At 43.7% G+C, this 16,077-nt stretch overlaps 1 protein-coding gene across 1 annotated transcript in view; it reads right to left on the reverse strand.

The window, feature by feature from the left end:
* Positions 1–15,456, reverse strand: part of LOC132463255 (corticotropin-releasing factor receptor 2) — a 35,179-nt gene extending 19,723 nt beyond the window's left edge. Inside the window, exons 1-2 of the mRNA XM_060059287.1 lie at positions 15,207–15,456; positions 14,976–15,095 (exon numbers count right to left, since the gene is read on the reverse strand). Of these exons, the coding sequence (XP_059915270.1) occupies positions 14,976–15,095; positions 15,207–15,327 (241 nt within the window). The 5' untranslated portion in view covers positions 15,328–15,456. The remainder of the gene's footprint in view (positions 1–14,975; positions 15,096–15,206) is intronic.
* Between the last annotated feature and the right edge of the window lie 621 nt (positions 15,457–16,077).

The raw sequence follows: 16,077 nt of genomic DNA on the forward strand, positions 1-16,077 counted from the left end.
ATGGACTGTTATTAAAATCAAGAAGAGCCCAGACTGGGCTAACGAGGAGCAATTCTAACACTTCATCTGCCCAGAGAGCTGGGACACTTTGTTCCAGAGGACAGCTCTATGACATGGGTAGGTTAGAGGAATTGATCCCGAACAAAGACCCATTTTATCCCTTCAATAAAGGGGGTGATAAGCTACGGGGAGCATGTAAGTTGGAACGACGAGGCAACCCCTGTAGTATCACTCTGTAACTCTTTTTGGTCACTTTGTGTCTGAGCGTCTCACTCATCTACATCAGCGTCACAAACAGTCCATATTTGGCCTGAATGGCCAAACACTATTCTATGGGCAAAATGTATTAAAGTGACAGACAACGAAATTACGGAATTCACTTCTAATTACGTTATTAAGGTTTTTCTTACGGTGTGAAACAAGCATCAGAAATTATGCTTTATAATAAAAATATAACCAAGCAAAATAGATAGTATGAAGAAGACTTGACCGCTGACATCCTAAACTAATGAAAAAAACGATTGCCTTTGTATTAAGAGAAATAAATCCCATCCTATTGGGTCGTTCTGCCACTACCGGCTGGAGGAACTACATAGTTTCTTCTAGGGCTCTCCGCTCTGTCTACCCTGGGGCCACTCAAAGTCTCCCAGAATAACCATTGCAGTGCTTTACAATAACTGAAACAAACATGATATGGAGGCTTAATATATAGGTATGGCATGATAGAAATCATGTAATAGAGAAAATAATCATTACAAGAGAACTACTGCTTCACAAGGAGAAGTATTTCATGTTAGATCTAATGAGAGAGCAACATATCAAAATAAAAACTTTGAAAGGACTATGCCACAAAGGGAAAATATTAAATAATCTCAAACGTTATTGCAATGAGATCTGGACGAGCTGTTGATTTTACTCTTGTTTTGAATGCAGTTGATTGGCGGGATTGCCGTGAACTGTGGATTGATCCATCATATTGATCTTGTCAAACTGAGCTAGGAAGATATTGGATATTCATGCTCTAGTCTGTAATAAAGCAATCTCTAGCGGGGGACTGCTGGGACGTTGCACGTCTTTGGATAGCCTTATTACGGGCCATGAATCATGGAATCATTTGTGTTTCTGTTATTTTATCATTGGTTCTCTTATGATGTTATGGTTGTGTTTAGCCTATGGATCAGTCGTGGCTGTCGCTTAAACCTGCTTCCGACAGTTATCGTAATTGTATGTCAAGCTGCATTTTTTTAATTTTATTTTTTTGTTTTTAGTTCTTCTTAGCTGATAAACGTATGCGTATGAGTCAATGAAAGTACAACATTAACACCCAGTTCAGTGGATTAAAACATAGAGACCCAGAATCAAGCATCAAAAACAATACCAAAGGCTTATTGTAGTGCTCAGGATTATCCCACAGACGAGTCCTTGGTTGCTGATCAGATAACCCGTTATTGGTCCTATGGGGGAAATTTGAGGTTTACAACAGCAGCAGCAAGAGAAACACAAGATAATAACAACATGAACATATCTAAAAAGCCTGCAAGTTACTAACAAAACAAATAGGCAGTCAACTAGAAAACGTGTGTGTGGGTGTAAACAGATGTTTAAATATATATAAGACAGGTAGTGGTTGAATATGGACAGTGATGTGTCTCATAGTTGATAAAACCATTAGGATTTGTAAAAAAATGCATACGTATCTACTGATCAAAGTTTTACATTTTGTGTAAATACCAAAATAAAATATATTGATTTTCGCATTTGCAATAACACTAATATTGACGAAAAGAAAAAAAGTAAAATTGTTTGCTAAATCTGTCAAAAAGTTCAGGGTTTTACTGAAGCTTGAATCTGCATTATCGCCTATTACTCACAGAAGCTGCTTCCACCTGTCTGTTAACCGGTAACACAGCGAGGTAGCGGCTCCAAGGAATATTGTTTATTTAAACCATTGTTACGGTTTCACGCCAGCATCGGGCGGTACATGCAAGTAAATGGGTTGTTGAGCTGAGATATGTAATAAGATGTGGTTTATACAACAGAGCAGCTTATTTAAGGCATTGAAACATCCAACCCTATTTTACCGCTCCTGCGGCTTAGAGAAAATGCAGCTTTATTCTTTAAGAATACAGGAGTAAGGGTTAGAAGGGCATTATGCTTAACATCATTCAGAGGTCTAGGATGATGGACTGTGAGGTTAATCAACTAAGAATTGAAAAAAAGCAACAATCCATTAGATACAATACATTATGCATATAGATTTGCATTCATAATTCACTAAGTGTTTGACTAACAAACGACACACAAGTTCACACCAGCACATTGAAGAAATGGTTTTCGTGTTGTGTGTGTGTCCGCTTGTTTTTTTTTATGTGTGCTTGCCTGTGTGCAAAGATGTCTGAGCATGTGTGAGGGAATGAGAAGAAAGAAAGAGAGAGGCTGGTGAGAGAGAGAAAGGGAGAGAGATGGATGGAGTGAGTGAGAGTGAGTGAGGGGGAGGGAGTGAGGGAGAGAGAGAGAGAAAGAGCGAGAGAGGGATGGAGTAAGAAATAGTGAGAGAGAGAGAAAGAGGGAAGTACTGAGGGAGAAAAAAGCGAGAAAGAGGGAGACAGACAGAGGGAGGGAGGGAAATGAGAGACGAAAGAGAGAAGGAGGGAGGGAGAGTGAGAGAGCGAGAGGGAGGGAGAAAGAGAAAGTGACCTTAGGTTATATAGCATATATCAGCTGCCTGTATCGGAATGGGGATAGCAAGAACCATTCCATCAGTTGTATTTGTGCTATGCGTTAAGCAGCAGGCCTCGGTACATCAATCTGAGGCAGGTGATAACAAGACAGGCCAGGGGGAGAGGCTGGACCCTGAAGTGTTGATAAAACTCGGATGATTGACTGACTCGCTAACCTGCCAACTAATCCACTATTGAGTTAGCCCCTGAAAGTACATTTCAAGCACTGCTCCTGACTGAAGACATAAGGCTTAATGAATTAGGGCAGATTACCGCTGTTGTACAAGATGAAAATTGGCAGCTGTGTTGGGATTGAGGCGATGGGAAAACTGCATCAACAGAATGCGGGATTTACAATATTCTATGGGGAGGGTCTTACCGCAACACTTGTTTACGAGGGAAACAGTCCTTCTGTGCATAATTATGTGCGAAATGCAGCGTACCAAATGGAAAACACTGCTCACGTAACGAAGAAATTATTTAATTAAATAAATATTATATAACGATATTATTTGATTTGTAAAAAAATTAATAAATAGACAATAATGTTTAGCATAATTTCTAATTATAACACCAATAGTTACCTTATTGTTAAATTATAGAATGGACAGATAACACAATCAAATAATGTGTTCTTTGGTGAGTGTGCCACAGCATGTTCCCACTAAACATTGGATGTCCGATACCAGTCCGTCGGTCCATGACCAATTCTGGACATCTATTTGACGTCAAAATTAGGTCCACTTTTTGGATGTCAAACCATGACGCAACTTGGACGTCATATTGACGTTCAACATTTCACCTTTGAACTGGGTACATATTTTGGACGTCATTTGGACGCCTATGACCGGTGCAGGAAATGTATACATGATGTTTTTTTGTTGTTATTTTACATTTCCTTGTTTATTTATTTTAAGTAATCAAGTACTTTTTCACTTCATATATTTTGAGTGAGAGCCAGTGATCTCAAACAAACCAGACGAGGACAGCTCCCTATCAAGAGCGTCTGAGCCAGTCAGTACGTTTAAATGCACAGCTTACTCAGATTAAAGCCATAGTTCGACTATGCTCCTCATTTGGACCACTGCAATTGTCAGTTCACTTCGGGTCCATATTATTTCTTCAACCCTCCATTTCAATAAATCGCCGTTTCTCTTTTTCGATTGCAACAACCATAAGCATATAAATAAAATATAGAAGTCGTATAAAAAAGACGTTTTGTCTAAATTTGATGTTGAAATTTGTCTAAATTTGATGTTGAAAAGACGTCCACAAACAACCACATTTGGACTATAAATAGCCCTTACACAGAGAGGTCCCACGGACGTCAACATTAGACGTTCGGTAGACGTCGAATAGTGTTACAAAATAACCCCTTCAGTGGACCAAAATTTGACAACCAATAATGAAACAGAAATGACGTCGCTTGGTCGACACATTGCGCAGTGGGATATATCCTGATTCCAAGCTAGAGAGAGAGAGAGAGAGAGAGAGAGAGAGAGAGAGAGAGAGAGAGAGAGAGACCAGTCGCTGCCAGCTGCAACTGGGGTCAACTCAGGGGTCGCATGACAGCTGAACCCCCTTTAGGACACATGCAGGCAGATCACAGATAACCCAGAGAGGTCCTTGCTTCAAACATACTAAGCACAAAAGAGACTTTTGGCTTAGAGATAGGCCTTGGAGGAGATGGAGGACACCTCACACAAAAAATACACACACACTAACAGTCGCTCCACAGAGCTAAATATGCTGGATATAGAGATCAACATTGGTTCCTACTTTGGAAAAGGGTAAAGCTGTACAAAAGGCTAAAGCTATTGTATCCTTTTGAATCACGTATTGTCAGGACATTGACAGAAACACCACAGATTCCACTTCCACTGGCAATGCACAATGTGAAAGTGGTTTACAGTTGATTGAGCTGCTCATTGATTTTCTGTGGGTTTATTATTGCATTCATATTGTATCACAGCTCGAGCGGGAAATGTGTTACTTGTGACTCTCAGACTATTTTCTAGAATAGTGTGGTTGTCAGGAAGTAATGCTGCAGCATAACCAGTTATACGAAAACAACAGCGCTTTCAGGTACTTTATGCACTTCAAGCACTTCAGGACGCACTGCTGAAACATTAAGCTCCTTATTAATCAAGTGATCGTCGAAGATGAACGAGATTTCATCAATTGAATTAGTGGACAAATGAGCATAATACACACAAGGAGCATGTACAAGAAGTTTAAAACAACATCTGTCGGAAAGAAATCACACGCTTAGGGCAGACCAAGTCAAATTTAAAACGGTTTGGGCCTGTGGGAGTCTTAATGGGGGGCGGGGATGGAGAAAACTTGTTTTGTTGTCAAACTGGGTACTGCAAACCCTGCAAAATATTCTGCCGTTGTCAACAAGGACATTGTATTTATGGTGCTTGCGGCTGGGTGAGGGGGTTATTTTCTTGATGCTGATGCAGACCCACTTACACTTGCACTTTTACAGTTGGTTTTGGGCGGTGTTGGTAAGGTGGCACTGGTGACGAGAGAGGGAGGGTGGGGAGAGAGAGGTGCCGCCAGTGACTAATGCTTTCTCCCACCACCAACTCTCCGGGCCACACGCTGGAGGATGAGCAGATTAATCACATCCCTGCAGCCTTCTCCTTGTTTGTCATCATAGTCTGGTGTTAGTCACTGACTCCCCGGTCAAACTCAATTGACTACGGTCTACTAAATATTCTTGAGAGTTTTTAAAAATCATTAGTTTGTGCTTATGAAGTATGTCTTACAAAAGAATGAAAACATCTTAAATCTTGTTATTTTTTGTTGAACCTTCAAATTAAAGGTTAAACACCATAAATGTTTTTATCCAATATGTCTGGCTTGAGTGACCTTGAATCTGCAATCTGAGAAAGTTCTTTATGCACAGTGTTGCAAACACAATGAAACTATCAAGTAGCTGAGGCTAAATGAAGTGAATCCCCCTCGGCCGTGACAACAGCAACAAAGGATGACAAATGTATTGATCCACTCCTGCTTATGAGGGCCTGGGCAGAGTCCTACCGGAGAACGGTACATGGTCAGTTATAGTGATGCACTGTCGGTCAATACACCCTGTTGCGTGATCAGGGGAACAACGTAAACCTTCTCATCCTATAGCGATGGTTGAGAAGATGGCAATGCGGTCGATCAGGGAATTCCAAAGATGTCATTGCTATTTCAGCGCTACTAATGGTTGAAGCCCGGTTTATTCAGACTACACCGTTAAAAAATGGTGCAAGACCAGTCGAAGCTATCTAGTGTTGCCTGAAAAGGTTAGTTTATTGGTGATAAAAATGACAAACTTTTATATATATATGTATATATATATATATACATATATTTATATACTTTTTTATTATATACTTCATAATATACTCCTATAAATTTCAGGTCAGATTTAAAAAAAGATTCCGGTCAGATTTGAAGAAGCTACTGCTCAAAATAGTCCTCTCTCATCCCTCTCCAATCTGCTACCTGTAATCAGGGAATCAGTCTGAAAATTTAAATTCCACACTCAAATCATATTTCTTTACTAATTTGGCTTGTAGGAGTATTCTTCAGCTCTCATTACAGCTAAATCAACCTTTTAGTTTACTTGTTAGTTCAGGGAGTTTCTTCGTGTTCTTTCAGGGGCTAGGGTTATGGGGCGGTATAAATATATATCCTGCAAAGCTCTATGAGACTGGGACTCTGGATTAAGGGCTATACAAATAAAATTGATGACCAAATCGACCAACGCCACGCATTGGCCTTTTACAGAGTTATCGACAGGCACAGGACACTCACAAGCTGTGTTTATAGTGCCTGACAATTTGAACCGTGAAGAAAGGGCTACTGAGATTCAATGGATCAGCTTTCCTACGCAAGGTGATAACATGGTAGACCATGTTGACACCTTTCCAGGAATGGCCTGAATCCAATCCCCGCTCACAGGCAATGACTAAAGCAGGGAAAGCCTGTGATGCGGTTCTTCTGACTTTGGTCCAACCACTCATACTCTGCCCGACGTCATTGTTCTATCCACAGAGTGGATGGAATCAGACAAACTTTAATGCAAAGAGGCCATACAGGGTCAAAGTTGAGTCCAACTACAGGGGCTCAAACACCAAAACATGTGGTCCGGATTAAAAACATCAGGAATTAGAAAAGGAAACCAACAGTGGAAGTGTCCGATCTCTTGCAGATAAACCAAACCCTTCTACGTACGCTGTCTCATCCGTGGACGCTATCTCTTCTGTAGACGCCGTCTCTTCAATGTATGTTGTCTCTTCTACGGACGCTGTCTCTTTTATGTACACTGTCTCTTCATGTACGCTTTCAGTATAACTCCCCTACTGTGGATATGCAGAAGACCAAAGGACGTCCATGTTGGGACTCCTGCCGGTGCCCTTGACCAAGGCTGTGTGTAGCAGACATGGTCCCCGGCGCTGTACTGTGGCTGAACCCCTGATCCGACTGCTGCTGCGATGGTTAAACAGACCAGGACCCTTGCCCATTTGAAACATCAACCCAGAGGGGTATTAAACCTTCAAAAGGGATAATCCACAAAAAACACCTGGCCCTCAGGGCATCCCCAGCAGATCACTCAAGGTGTTGGCAGACACACACACAAGATGTGTGTGTCCCTGAAGACCAAACCACTCTGCTTAAATGACTACCGCCCCATAGCACTCACATCCGTCGTCATGAAGTGCTTTGAGCGGCAAGTCAAAACCCACCTCACTTCCTCACTGTATGACACCCTGGACCCACATCAACTGTTCAAAATTACCTAGGACTTAATTAAAAGATAAATATCAACATGGCAGAATGCACTAAAAAAAGTGAGTGTGTAGTTTGCTTAAAGTCTGTGGCAACCATAAGCAGCATCACATTACATCTATTACAACATCTTAAACTGATGCACGCAGCAGAGTGGGAGATGTGTGTTATTTATTTTGCTTTTGTTAATCATTGTAATCCTTCAAACAAAATCCAAACTTCATTTATTTTATTTTTTTCACTTGGAAAATCTATTAAAATCGATAATCGGGTTGAGATTTTATTTTTAGACCAAATCCCCCAGCCTTAGTTCACGCACAGCCATGCAGAGCCTGAGTATACTTAGGGATCACAAACACCCCAGCCTCAAACTGTTCACTCTCTCACCTCCTGGAAACCAGTGCAGAATAATCTACATCCAAACCACCAGGTTCAGCAAACAACTTTTTCCCACAAACCACAAGACTCCTGAACTCAGCAGCAATACTCCTGCACACATCCCGCCCATCCCTGATTACACACAGAACCAAAGATATACATCTATCCAGACACACACAAAGACACTCTATTCTATTCAGAACTATATTCTGACACACACATCACCCATCTTACCACCCCTGGTGTGTACACTCTGAACAATACATCACTTTAAACTAAAACCATTTCTTCTTGTTGTGGATTTGACAAATTAAGAAGTGTCACTTATTACCAACGATTTTCTCCTAAAGGTAGTATCTGATCTGAACTACGCCAACTAAGCCAGATGTTGATACTTTTCTGCCAGTAGCATTCAAACATGTCGCATATTTATGAAAAGGCCAAAAGGAGATGAAAAGGAAAGAGAGGAGAATTCATAAAGAGCCCATTGGCCCTAAACTCAGGGGGGCCTTCAAGGAAATGCACCTTTATCCCAATCCCAGACATTTTGCAAATCCTGAAGAATGTAGCTGTCTCTAAAAATGCCCATGCATTAAAAATGAAGTCAGAGTACGCTTGTGAATACAGGAGTCCGCCGTAAGCTTGGGCACTTGACTGGAAAGGACTATTTTTACCGACTATGAATAGCGTGGATCTGCGGCGTATGACTGTGTATGAGTTTGAATGAATGCGTGTGTGTGCAAGTGCGCACGCGTGTACGTGTTTGTGTGGCTGTAGGTCAGGGAGAACCGAGGTGTAAGCCTGGTAAGGGATCCATCTAAGGCCCCAAATTACAGCCAGGCCCCGGCCAGCCAATGAAAGGCCATGTTTGAGCTCCCTGGATTAGAAATGGTTCTCCAAAGCATGGGTAACATCCATGATAGGAAAACAGTGATGAGAATAATGACGATATAATACAGAGGCTCCCACTTCCATGCCCTTAACAATGATTTCCTAAATTATGAGTCAACTATTACAAGTTGTATAATGATGCTATATATCTTACCTTGCAAACACTGATCTGGTTTTAGATTAGTCTCAGACAGTTGCCATTAGCTGATTAATTCGTCATATTCAAAATAATAAGTATAAAACGGTCTTATGAACAGACCTTGAATCAGGTAATTTCCCTGAAAATAGAAAATAAATAATAAACAACCAACAAACGCTATTTGCGATTAACCTTGGTGATTCATTTCGCTCCAGTCATAGGTTGGAAAAGTATGTGTTGCATCATTTTTTTCAGGGTAATTTCCATCTCAATTTGAAATTACAAGAATAAATTCATTGATCTCAGTAGTTTGAATAACATGCGATGATTGAGATGATTCAGAAAGCCGGCGATGAATAGTTGAATGAATAAATAAATAGCTCCAATGAAACAAAGTCACTTTTTGGTCAACATTAATTATATTCTCCTCTTTGTTGAAGAATCAGCCAATTTTTTAACTTAAGTGCATCTAAAGTGCCGTGTTTCCCTCATGAAGAACAAGTGGCTGTGCACCGATTCATTCATGTGATTTAAAATGAACTGACAAGTTCTGTTCCCGACATGAAGCGAGGGAGATGGTCTGCTGCTTGCCCTACAGATCGGTACCTGCTGCACAACATAAGTTCTGCTCGGCCGTACGGCAGAGACTTTATTAACACAGATAAGAGAGCCAATAACACCCCATTGTAGGGGCAGAGATCTTGTCTTTAAACTGTAGCCATGGACAGCATTGTGTGAACTAATAACGTGTCTTCACAATGGGCCTATACATGAAGGAGCCATTTATAAGAAAACAAACATGATGGACTAACTTCTCGAAATGACCCAATTTTCTTTGCTGCATCTCGGGAGTCTTCATATCTGGCTGAGAACAGAACATGTGACACATGGGAGTGTATATAGTGTATTCAACAGCTCTTAATGCCACGAATATACGTTTTATATTGACTTCTAAACGGGATGAACACTGGCGTAAAAAGGGCGCAACTCCTTTTAAAAATTCATAAACCTCTTAAGCCTCTCGCATGACATCAATATTGTATCATGTTGATATATGTTGAATGACATGGAAAGCCATTTCACTATATTCTAGGGCTGTAACAATACACAAATTCATGATTCGGTTTGTATCACGATTTTTGACCCACGGTTCGATACATCCCACGATTCTTTTAAATTTGAAAAGCATTTTATTTAAACAACACTTAAATACCAATTATCTTAATGTAACATTTAATAACAAATAATTTGGAACACTGAACAGATTTGAACCGAAAGAATACTATTAAAGTATAGCTAAATTAATAAAGAAATAACCAAAGATTGCAGTTGGAGGATGCTTTTTGCTGGTAGGCATAATAGGGCCCCTTTAACTGTTTGGTTGGTTTATTCAAATATCCTTATTAGCGCTTCTTATTAGGCTATGTAGCTTAAATAATGACATAATCAGGCCGTATAGAATGCAACATGTTTAATAGCCTAACTTTCAATAGATGAGGAAAAACATGAACGTCGCAATAACGAGGCATAGTGTTACGAGTAGCATATGTGTGTGCGGGAGAATGGCAGTGTGCGTATGCGTGTGTGAGTGACGTCAGCGAGTGAGTGGACGAGCGAGGAGAGCGAGCGGTAGCGCGTGTGTCTAGTGAAGAAGCGAACGAGTCCGGTAGAATAAAGTACCCATCCTGTCAATAATCGGTGGCCGCTTCATTCCGACCTATAAGCAGACAAACTGCCAGTCAAATCACACAAAACAATAGAGACAGGATCACAGGCAATTTTTTTCGCGCTTGGCCCACTCTGGATAAATGTCGTTCATATCGCATATGAGGACTTCAACGGCTGTGGAGAAATGCAATCCTCCGTAGCCACGGAGAGCTTGGATCACAGAGAGGGCATCTCGTCACATATTTACGGCATCGATAGGAGGGGGCGCTGTCAGCAGACTATTATTTAGACAAATTATTAGCAAATTTCAATCGGACAATTTGACCGAAGAGTTAGAAAGGGCATATCGCGCTTCTGCCTTCTCACACCGCGAGACAGGATCGTGGCTTTGAGTATCGCGATTTTCGGTTTGATACGCGTATCGTTACAGCCCTACTATATTCCCACAGTGAATACTTCAGATTTCCTTTTTTTTGTGACATTGACCCTTTGCCTTTTTTTCATCATGACCTCTCATAAAGTTTCCTTCCAACCGTTTATAAATAAGATCTATCGAACAGCACAACCAGGTCAAACAGGATGTGTGTGGTCGTCTCAGTGCCAACAACTGGGTCAGAGGATCGAGGCGTGTCCATCTCGGCTTTCTCCCCCTGGGCAACCTAATAAGCTTCTCTGTAGCACTGCTGGTTGCACTCCGCTCGGGAACTCACCCAGGACAGCATCTCAAACGGAAAGCGGTCTATTATTAGTTCTGTTGGCGGATACGAGGGCAAGGTGGTTAGAAAGGAACCACACAAAAAATCAAACCGGACGCGGTGGGTTACGATCGACTTGATGAACACACGCCCTCTTCTCTACGACGGCTTCCTGCAAGGCTGGCACTGCAGAGACCGACGTGTTTAATTAAGACGTGAACTCGTGCTCTCTGAAAACCTATTCCTGCCATCGCTATTAATACGCTCCCACATAGTGTGAATCATCGTGTGTGTATCCTACTCTTGAATTAATCTCAGGGTCTTGAATCGTCTGTTAATAACAGGATGACACTGTCATCCTATCACAAGGGCCCGAGAGTGGAGATGTGGTATCTGTGGAATTTATTTTGAATTTCATGCAATCAGACCTGTGACTGAAACAAGCGATGGCCTCATTCTTTTACCGTAATAGCACTGGAATACTAAATGTAAAACAGATATCACTTAGAATCTCAAGGGCCCATAATTCACACATGCAGCTGAAGCAAGGCTTCTCAGTAGGTGTACTTGTTCTGAGATTGGCGGTGTAGAAAGGCACCGGCGATGAAAACCAGATGCGGTCCGTTGAAGTATTGAGGAGCCCTTGAGAGACATGGCTCAGTTGTCATGGCCTTAACGTTTAGCTCTGTGCTTTGAGGTAAAAGATGAACCCATTCAGTTTGAGAGGCAGTGGAGGTGGTGGAGGTGGTTGTGGGGTGTCGTGTCGGTGCCGGTGCAGGGGGAGGGAGTGGTTGAGCTGTCAGTGGGGGACGGTGGAGGTGGATCAGGTAGTGGTGAAGATATCGGTGGTGGTGGTTGTGGAGATGTTGGAGATACTGGTGCTGGTGTCAGTGGTGGTGGTGTCAGTGGTGGTGATGGTGTCAGTGGTGGTGATGCTGTTGGTGGAGTTGGTGGTGGTGGTGGCAGTGGTGGTGGTGGTGGTGTCAGTGGTGGTGTCAGTGGTGGTGGTGGTGGCAGTGGTGGTGGTGTCAGTGGTGGTGGTGGTGTCAGTGGTGGTGGTGGTGTCGGTGGAGGTGGTGGTGGTGGTGTCGGTGGAGGTGGTGGTGGTGGTGTCAGTGATGGTGTCGGTGGAGGTGGTGGTGGTGGTGGTGGTGTCAGTGGTGGTGGTGGTGGCAGTGGTGGTGGTGTCAGTGGTGGTGGTGGTGTCGGTGGAGGTGGTGGTGGTGGTGTCGGTGGAGGTGGAGGTGGAGGTGGTGGTGGTGGTGTCAGTGGTGGTGGTGGTGTCGGTGGAGGTGGTGGTGTCAGTGGTGGTGGTGGTGTCAGTGATGGTGATGGTGTCAGTGGAGGTGGTGGTGTCAGTGGTGGTGGTGGTGGTGTCAGTGGTGGTGGTGGTGTCAGTGGTGGTGGTGGTGTCGGTGGAGGTGGTGGTGGTGGTGTCAGTGATGGTGTCGGTGGAGGTGGTGGTGGTGGTGTCAGTGGTGGTGGTGGTGGCAGTGGTGGTGGTGGTGGTGTCAGTGGTGGTGGTGGTGTCAGTGATGGTGGTGGTGTCAGTGGAGGTGGTGGTGTCAGTGGTGGTGGTGGTGTCGGTGGAGGTGGTGGTGGTGGTGTCAGTGATGGTGTCGGTGGAGGTGGTGGTGGTGGTGGTGGTGGTGGTGGTGGTGGTGGTGGTGGTGTCGGTGGAGGTGGTGGTGGTGGTGTCGGTGGAGGTGGTGGTGGTGGTGTCAGTGATGGTGATGGTGTCAGTGGAGGTGGTGGTGTCAGTGGTGGTGGTGGTGTCGGTGGAGGTGGTGGTGGTGGTGTCAGTGATGGTGTCGGTGGAGGTGGTGGTGGTGGTGGTGGTGGTGGTGGTGGTGGTGGTGGTGTCGGTGGAGGTGGTGGTGGTGGTGTCGGTGGAGGTGGTGGTGGTGGTGTCAGTGGTGGTGGTGGTGTCGGTGGAGGTGGTGGTGGTGGTGTCAGTGGAGGTGGTGGTGTCAGTGATGGTGGTGGTGTCGGTGTCGTGGTGGTGTCAGTGGTGGTGGTGGTGTCGGTGGAGGTGGTGGTGGTGGTGGTGTCAGTGGTGGTGGTGGTGTCGGTGGAGGTGGTGGTGGTGGTGTCAGTGGTGGTGGTGGTGTCGGTGGAGGTGGTGGTGTCAGTGGTGGTGGTGGTGTCGGTGGAGGTGGTGGTGGTGGTGGTGTCAGTGGTGGTGGTGGTGTCGGTGGAGGTGGTGGTGGTGGTGTCAGTGGTGGTGGTGGTGTCGGTGGAGGTGGTGGTGGTGGTGTCAGTGGTGATGATGCTGTTGGTGGAGGTGGTGGTGGTGGTGGCAGTGTCAGTGGTGGTGGGGGGGCTAACACATGAGCAGAAAACAGGAATATAATTACGGTATATTAAAATCCTCTGCTTATTATTATTTAAAATGTTCTCCCAGCCTTTTAACAGTGAGCTGGAGATTATAATGCAATTAGCACCGTTTGTGAGGTCCCCAAGAGGACTTTGTGAAGAGGAACTGATGCTGTTTAGACATGCTGTGCAGCAGTAGCAACCCACTGCACCTCCTGTGAGACCCACACATACCATCAGCCAGAGTCCCACTCCCCTGGGGCCTGGGTCGGTCGGACAGGTCAAGGTAAGAATGGATGCATGACATTTGTTGAAGAAAAACAATACATAAATAAAATGTAATAAACTGTGATTTCTCAAGAAGTTCTGCCGGTTTTAGTTCTATCGTTGGAGCGGATTGAGAGAAAGTGATGTGAAGAATGAACAATGCTGATCTACCCGCTGCCAATCCAATATATCCATTCAGAAATGTACCTATGGTGATGCTGCTCGATGGCTGTGCTTGGCTGCAATGCAATCAACACATTGGATCTACTGCCTCAATGACACATTCTCCTGATCAACCCAGTCTTCTATGCTCTGTGCACAACGCATCAAACCCTCCATCTCAGATTTCCATTACACTAAATGCCATCCATTTGAAAAAGCCTATGAGAGATGCATGGCTTCACTATAGAAAGCAACTGCAAAAGAGTTTTCATGTGCCTTACTGCCCTTCTTTTTGTCACCTGGGGATACTATCGCAAACAATAGACGAACGCCTCCGTGCTGTCAGAGTTTGGCCCTTCAAGCGGCCAGCAACATGTCTGTCACAGAATGTGTTGTGTGCATGTGCGGTGGCAAAGGACTGCACTTTGCTCACTGAATTGATGGATGGAGAAGCCAAGGAAACCGCTATTAAGAGTCTGGATTCCGGCCGGTGAAGCAAAGGGGACGTCAGGGATTACTTTACCTTCCTTTTTATAATGTGACATAAATGAAGACACATCTTTGATGAGGGGGTTCAGATTTGTATTCCAACACTACAACCTTGGACATTATAGGGGTGATTGTGCAGAGACAAAATATCCCTAGAATCCTAATTTCTCCGCAATATCTAGCATTCCATGGGTTTAATCTGAATTCATTTATTTTCCATCAATAAATATTTCCTTGCGTATTCATTAAGTTCCAGACAGTGGTAGGGCAGTCTGTGGCAGGGTAGCTAGCCTACTTATGAAAGCATAATAAATGCAGGTCCAACCTGCAGGTTACATCTGCAGTAAACCTAATATAAATAGGCTACATTTGCAGTAAATGTAACATATTTGTTTAGCCCATTTAAAGCACAGTTTTCATGAAGACAAAAAAATAGCTCTTCTAGTAAACGAGAAGGCATACTTGTTGTGTTGTACTTCACCCCGTTGATGTACTCGGGGCATGGTCTCTCTACCATCCGCCCGGTGCTGCTCCGCGGCCAGCAGGTCCCAATCTCATCCGTTGTGGCATTACAATATGAACCTTCAGACAGCAAACAAAATAAAAGAAAACGACGCTTAGACAGAAGGAGGCACATACGAATATCTAACACAAAAAACCTCGACAGACATTTTTACAATGACCACAGCTTACCATCAATATTCAACAATGAGAACGAAATGTTTTCGTAAAAAGTGTCCTGGAAAGCGTCCATTAAACTACAGTTAAGGTCGCCAAACTCCCCCAAGATGATTTGATAAATCGTAGCATCCATAGCGAAAATGGCTGTCCCAAATGTATCGTTGAAAGTGCTGTAAGTCCGGGAGAGGAGCCTGTGCGTGGAGTGACTGACGGCGGCAGAGCGAGCGCGCCTATTTCGAACCTCTATACCAAGACCTCATCCAATCGGCGCCGCGGAGCCACTAATGCACGCGCTCCAACACGCTCGACATTTATCCATACCGTTTAGGCGCCGAGCCCTAATCTGTTCAGAATCAATTGGAATGCTCACTTGACTGTGTGAACGTTATTTTCGTTATTTTTATCACATGTTTTGGCACACACACACACACACACACACACACACACACACACACACACACACACACACACACACACACACACACACACACACACACACACACACACACACACACACACACACACAAACACACACATTTATACAATCAATAATAATATGGCATTATTTTTATATTATTATAATGCAGACCAAGCTCTTAAGGTCGACACCTCCTCAGTCGTTTTGTAGCAGGCTAGCAATAGGGTATATGAGGTCGATGGAGCTCTTTAGGCAGCCTGCTGGGTTGAATGCTATAAGCCAATTCTGAGGCCAAATGAAACCAACCAAATGGGCCTATGTATTCCGAAGCACTAAAAAACATATTAGTATAATATACTAATATGTTTTTTTTTATGCTACACGTAAACCTCCTAAGATGGCGCAATTTTATTGGTTCGCTATCTCGGGATACTCGGCAATATCCCATGATTGAGGTCTCAACCT

Source organism: Gadus macrocephalus, chromosome 8 (genome assembly GCF_031168955.1).
Source record: "Gadus macrocephalus chromosome 8, ASM3116895v1".
In the NCBI taxonomy this organism is placed as follows: Eukaryota; Metazoa; Chordata; class Actinopteri; order Gadiformes; family Gadidae; genus Gadus; species Gadus macrocephalus.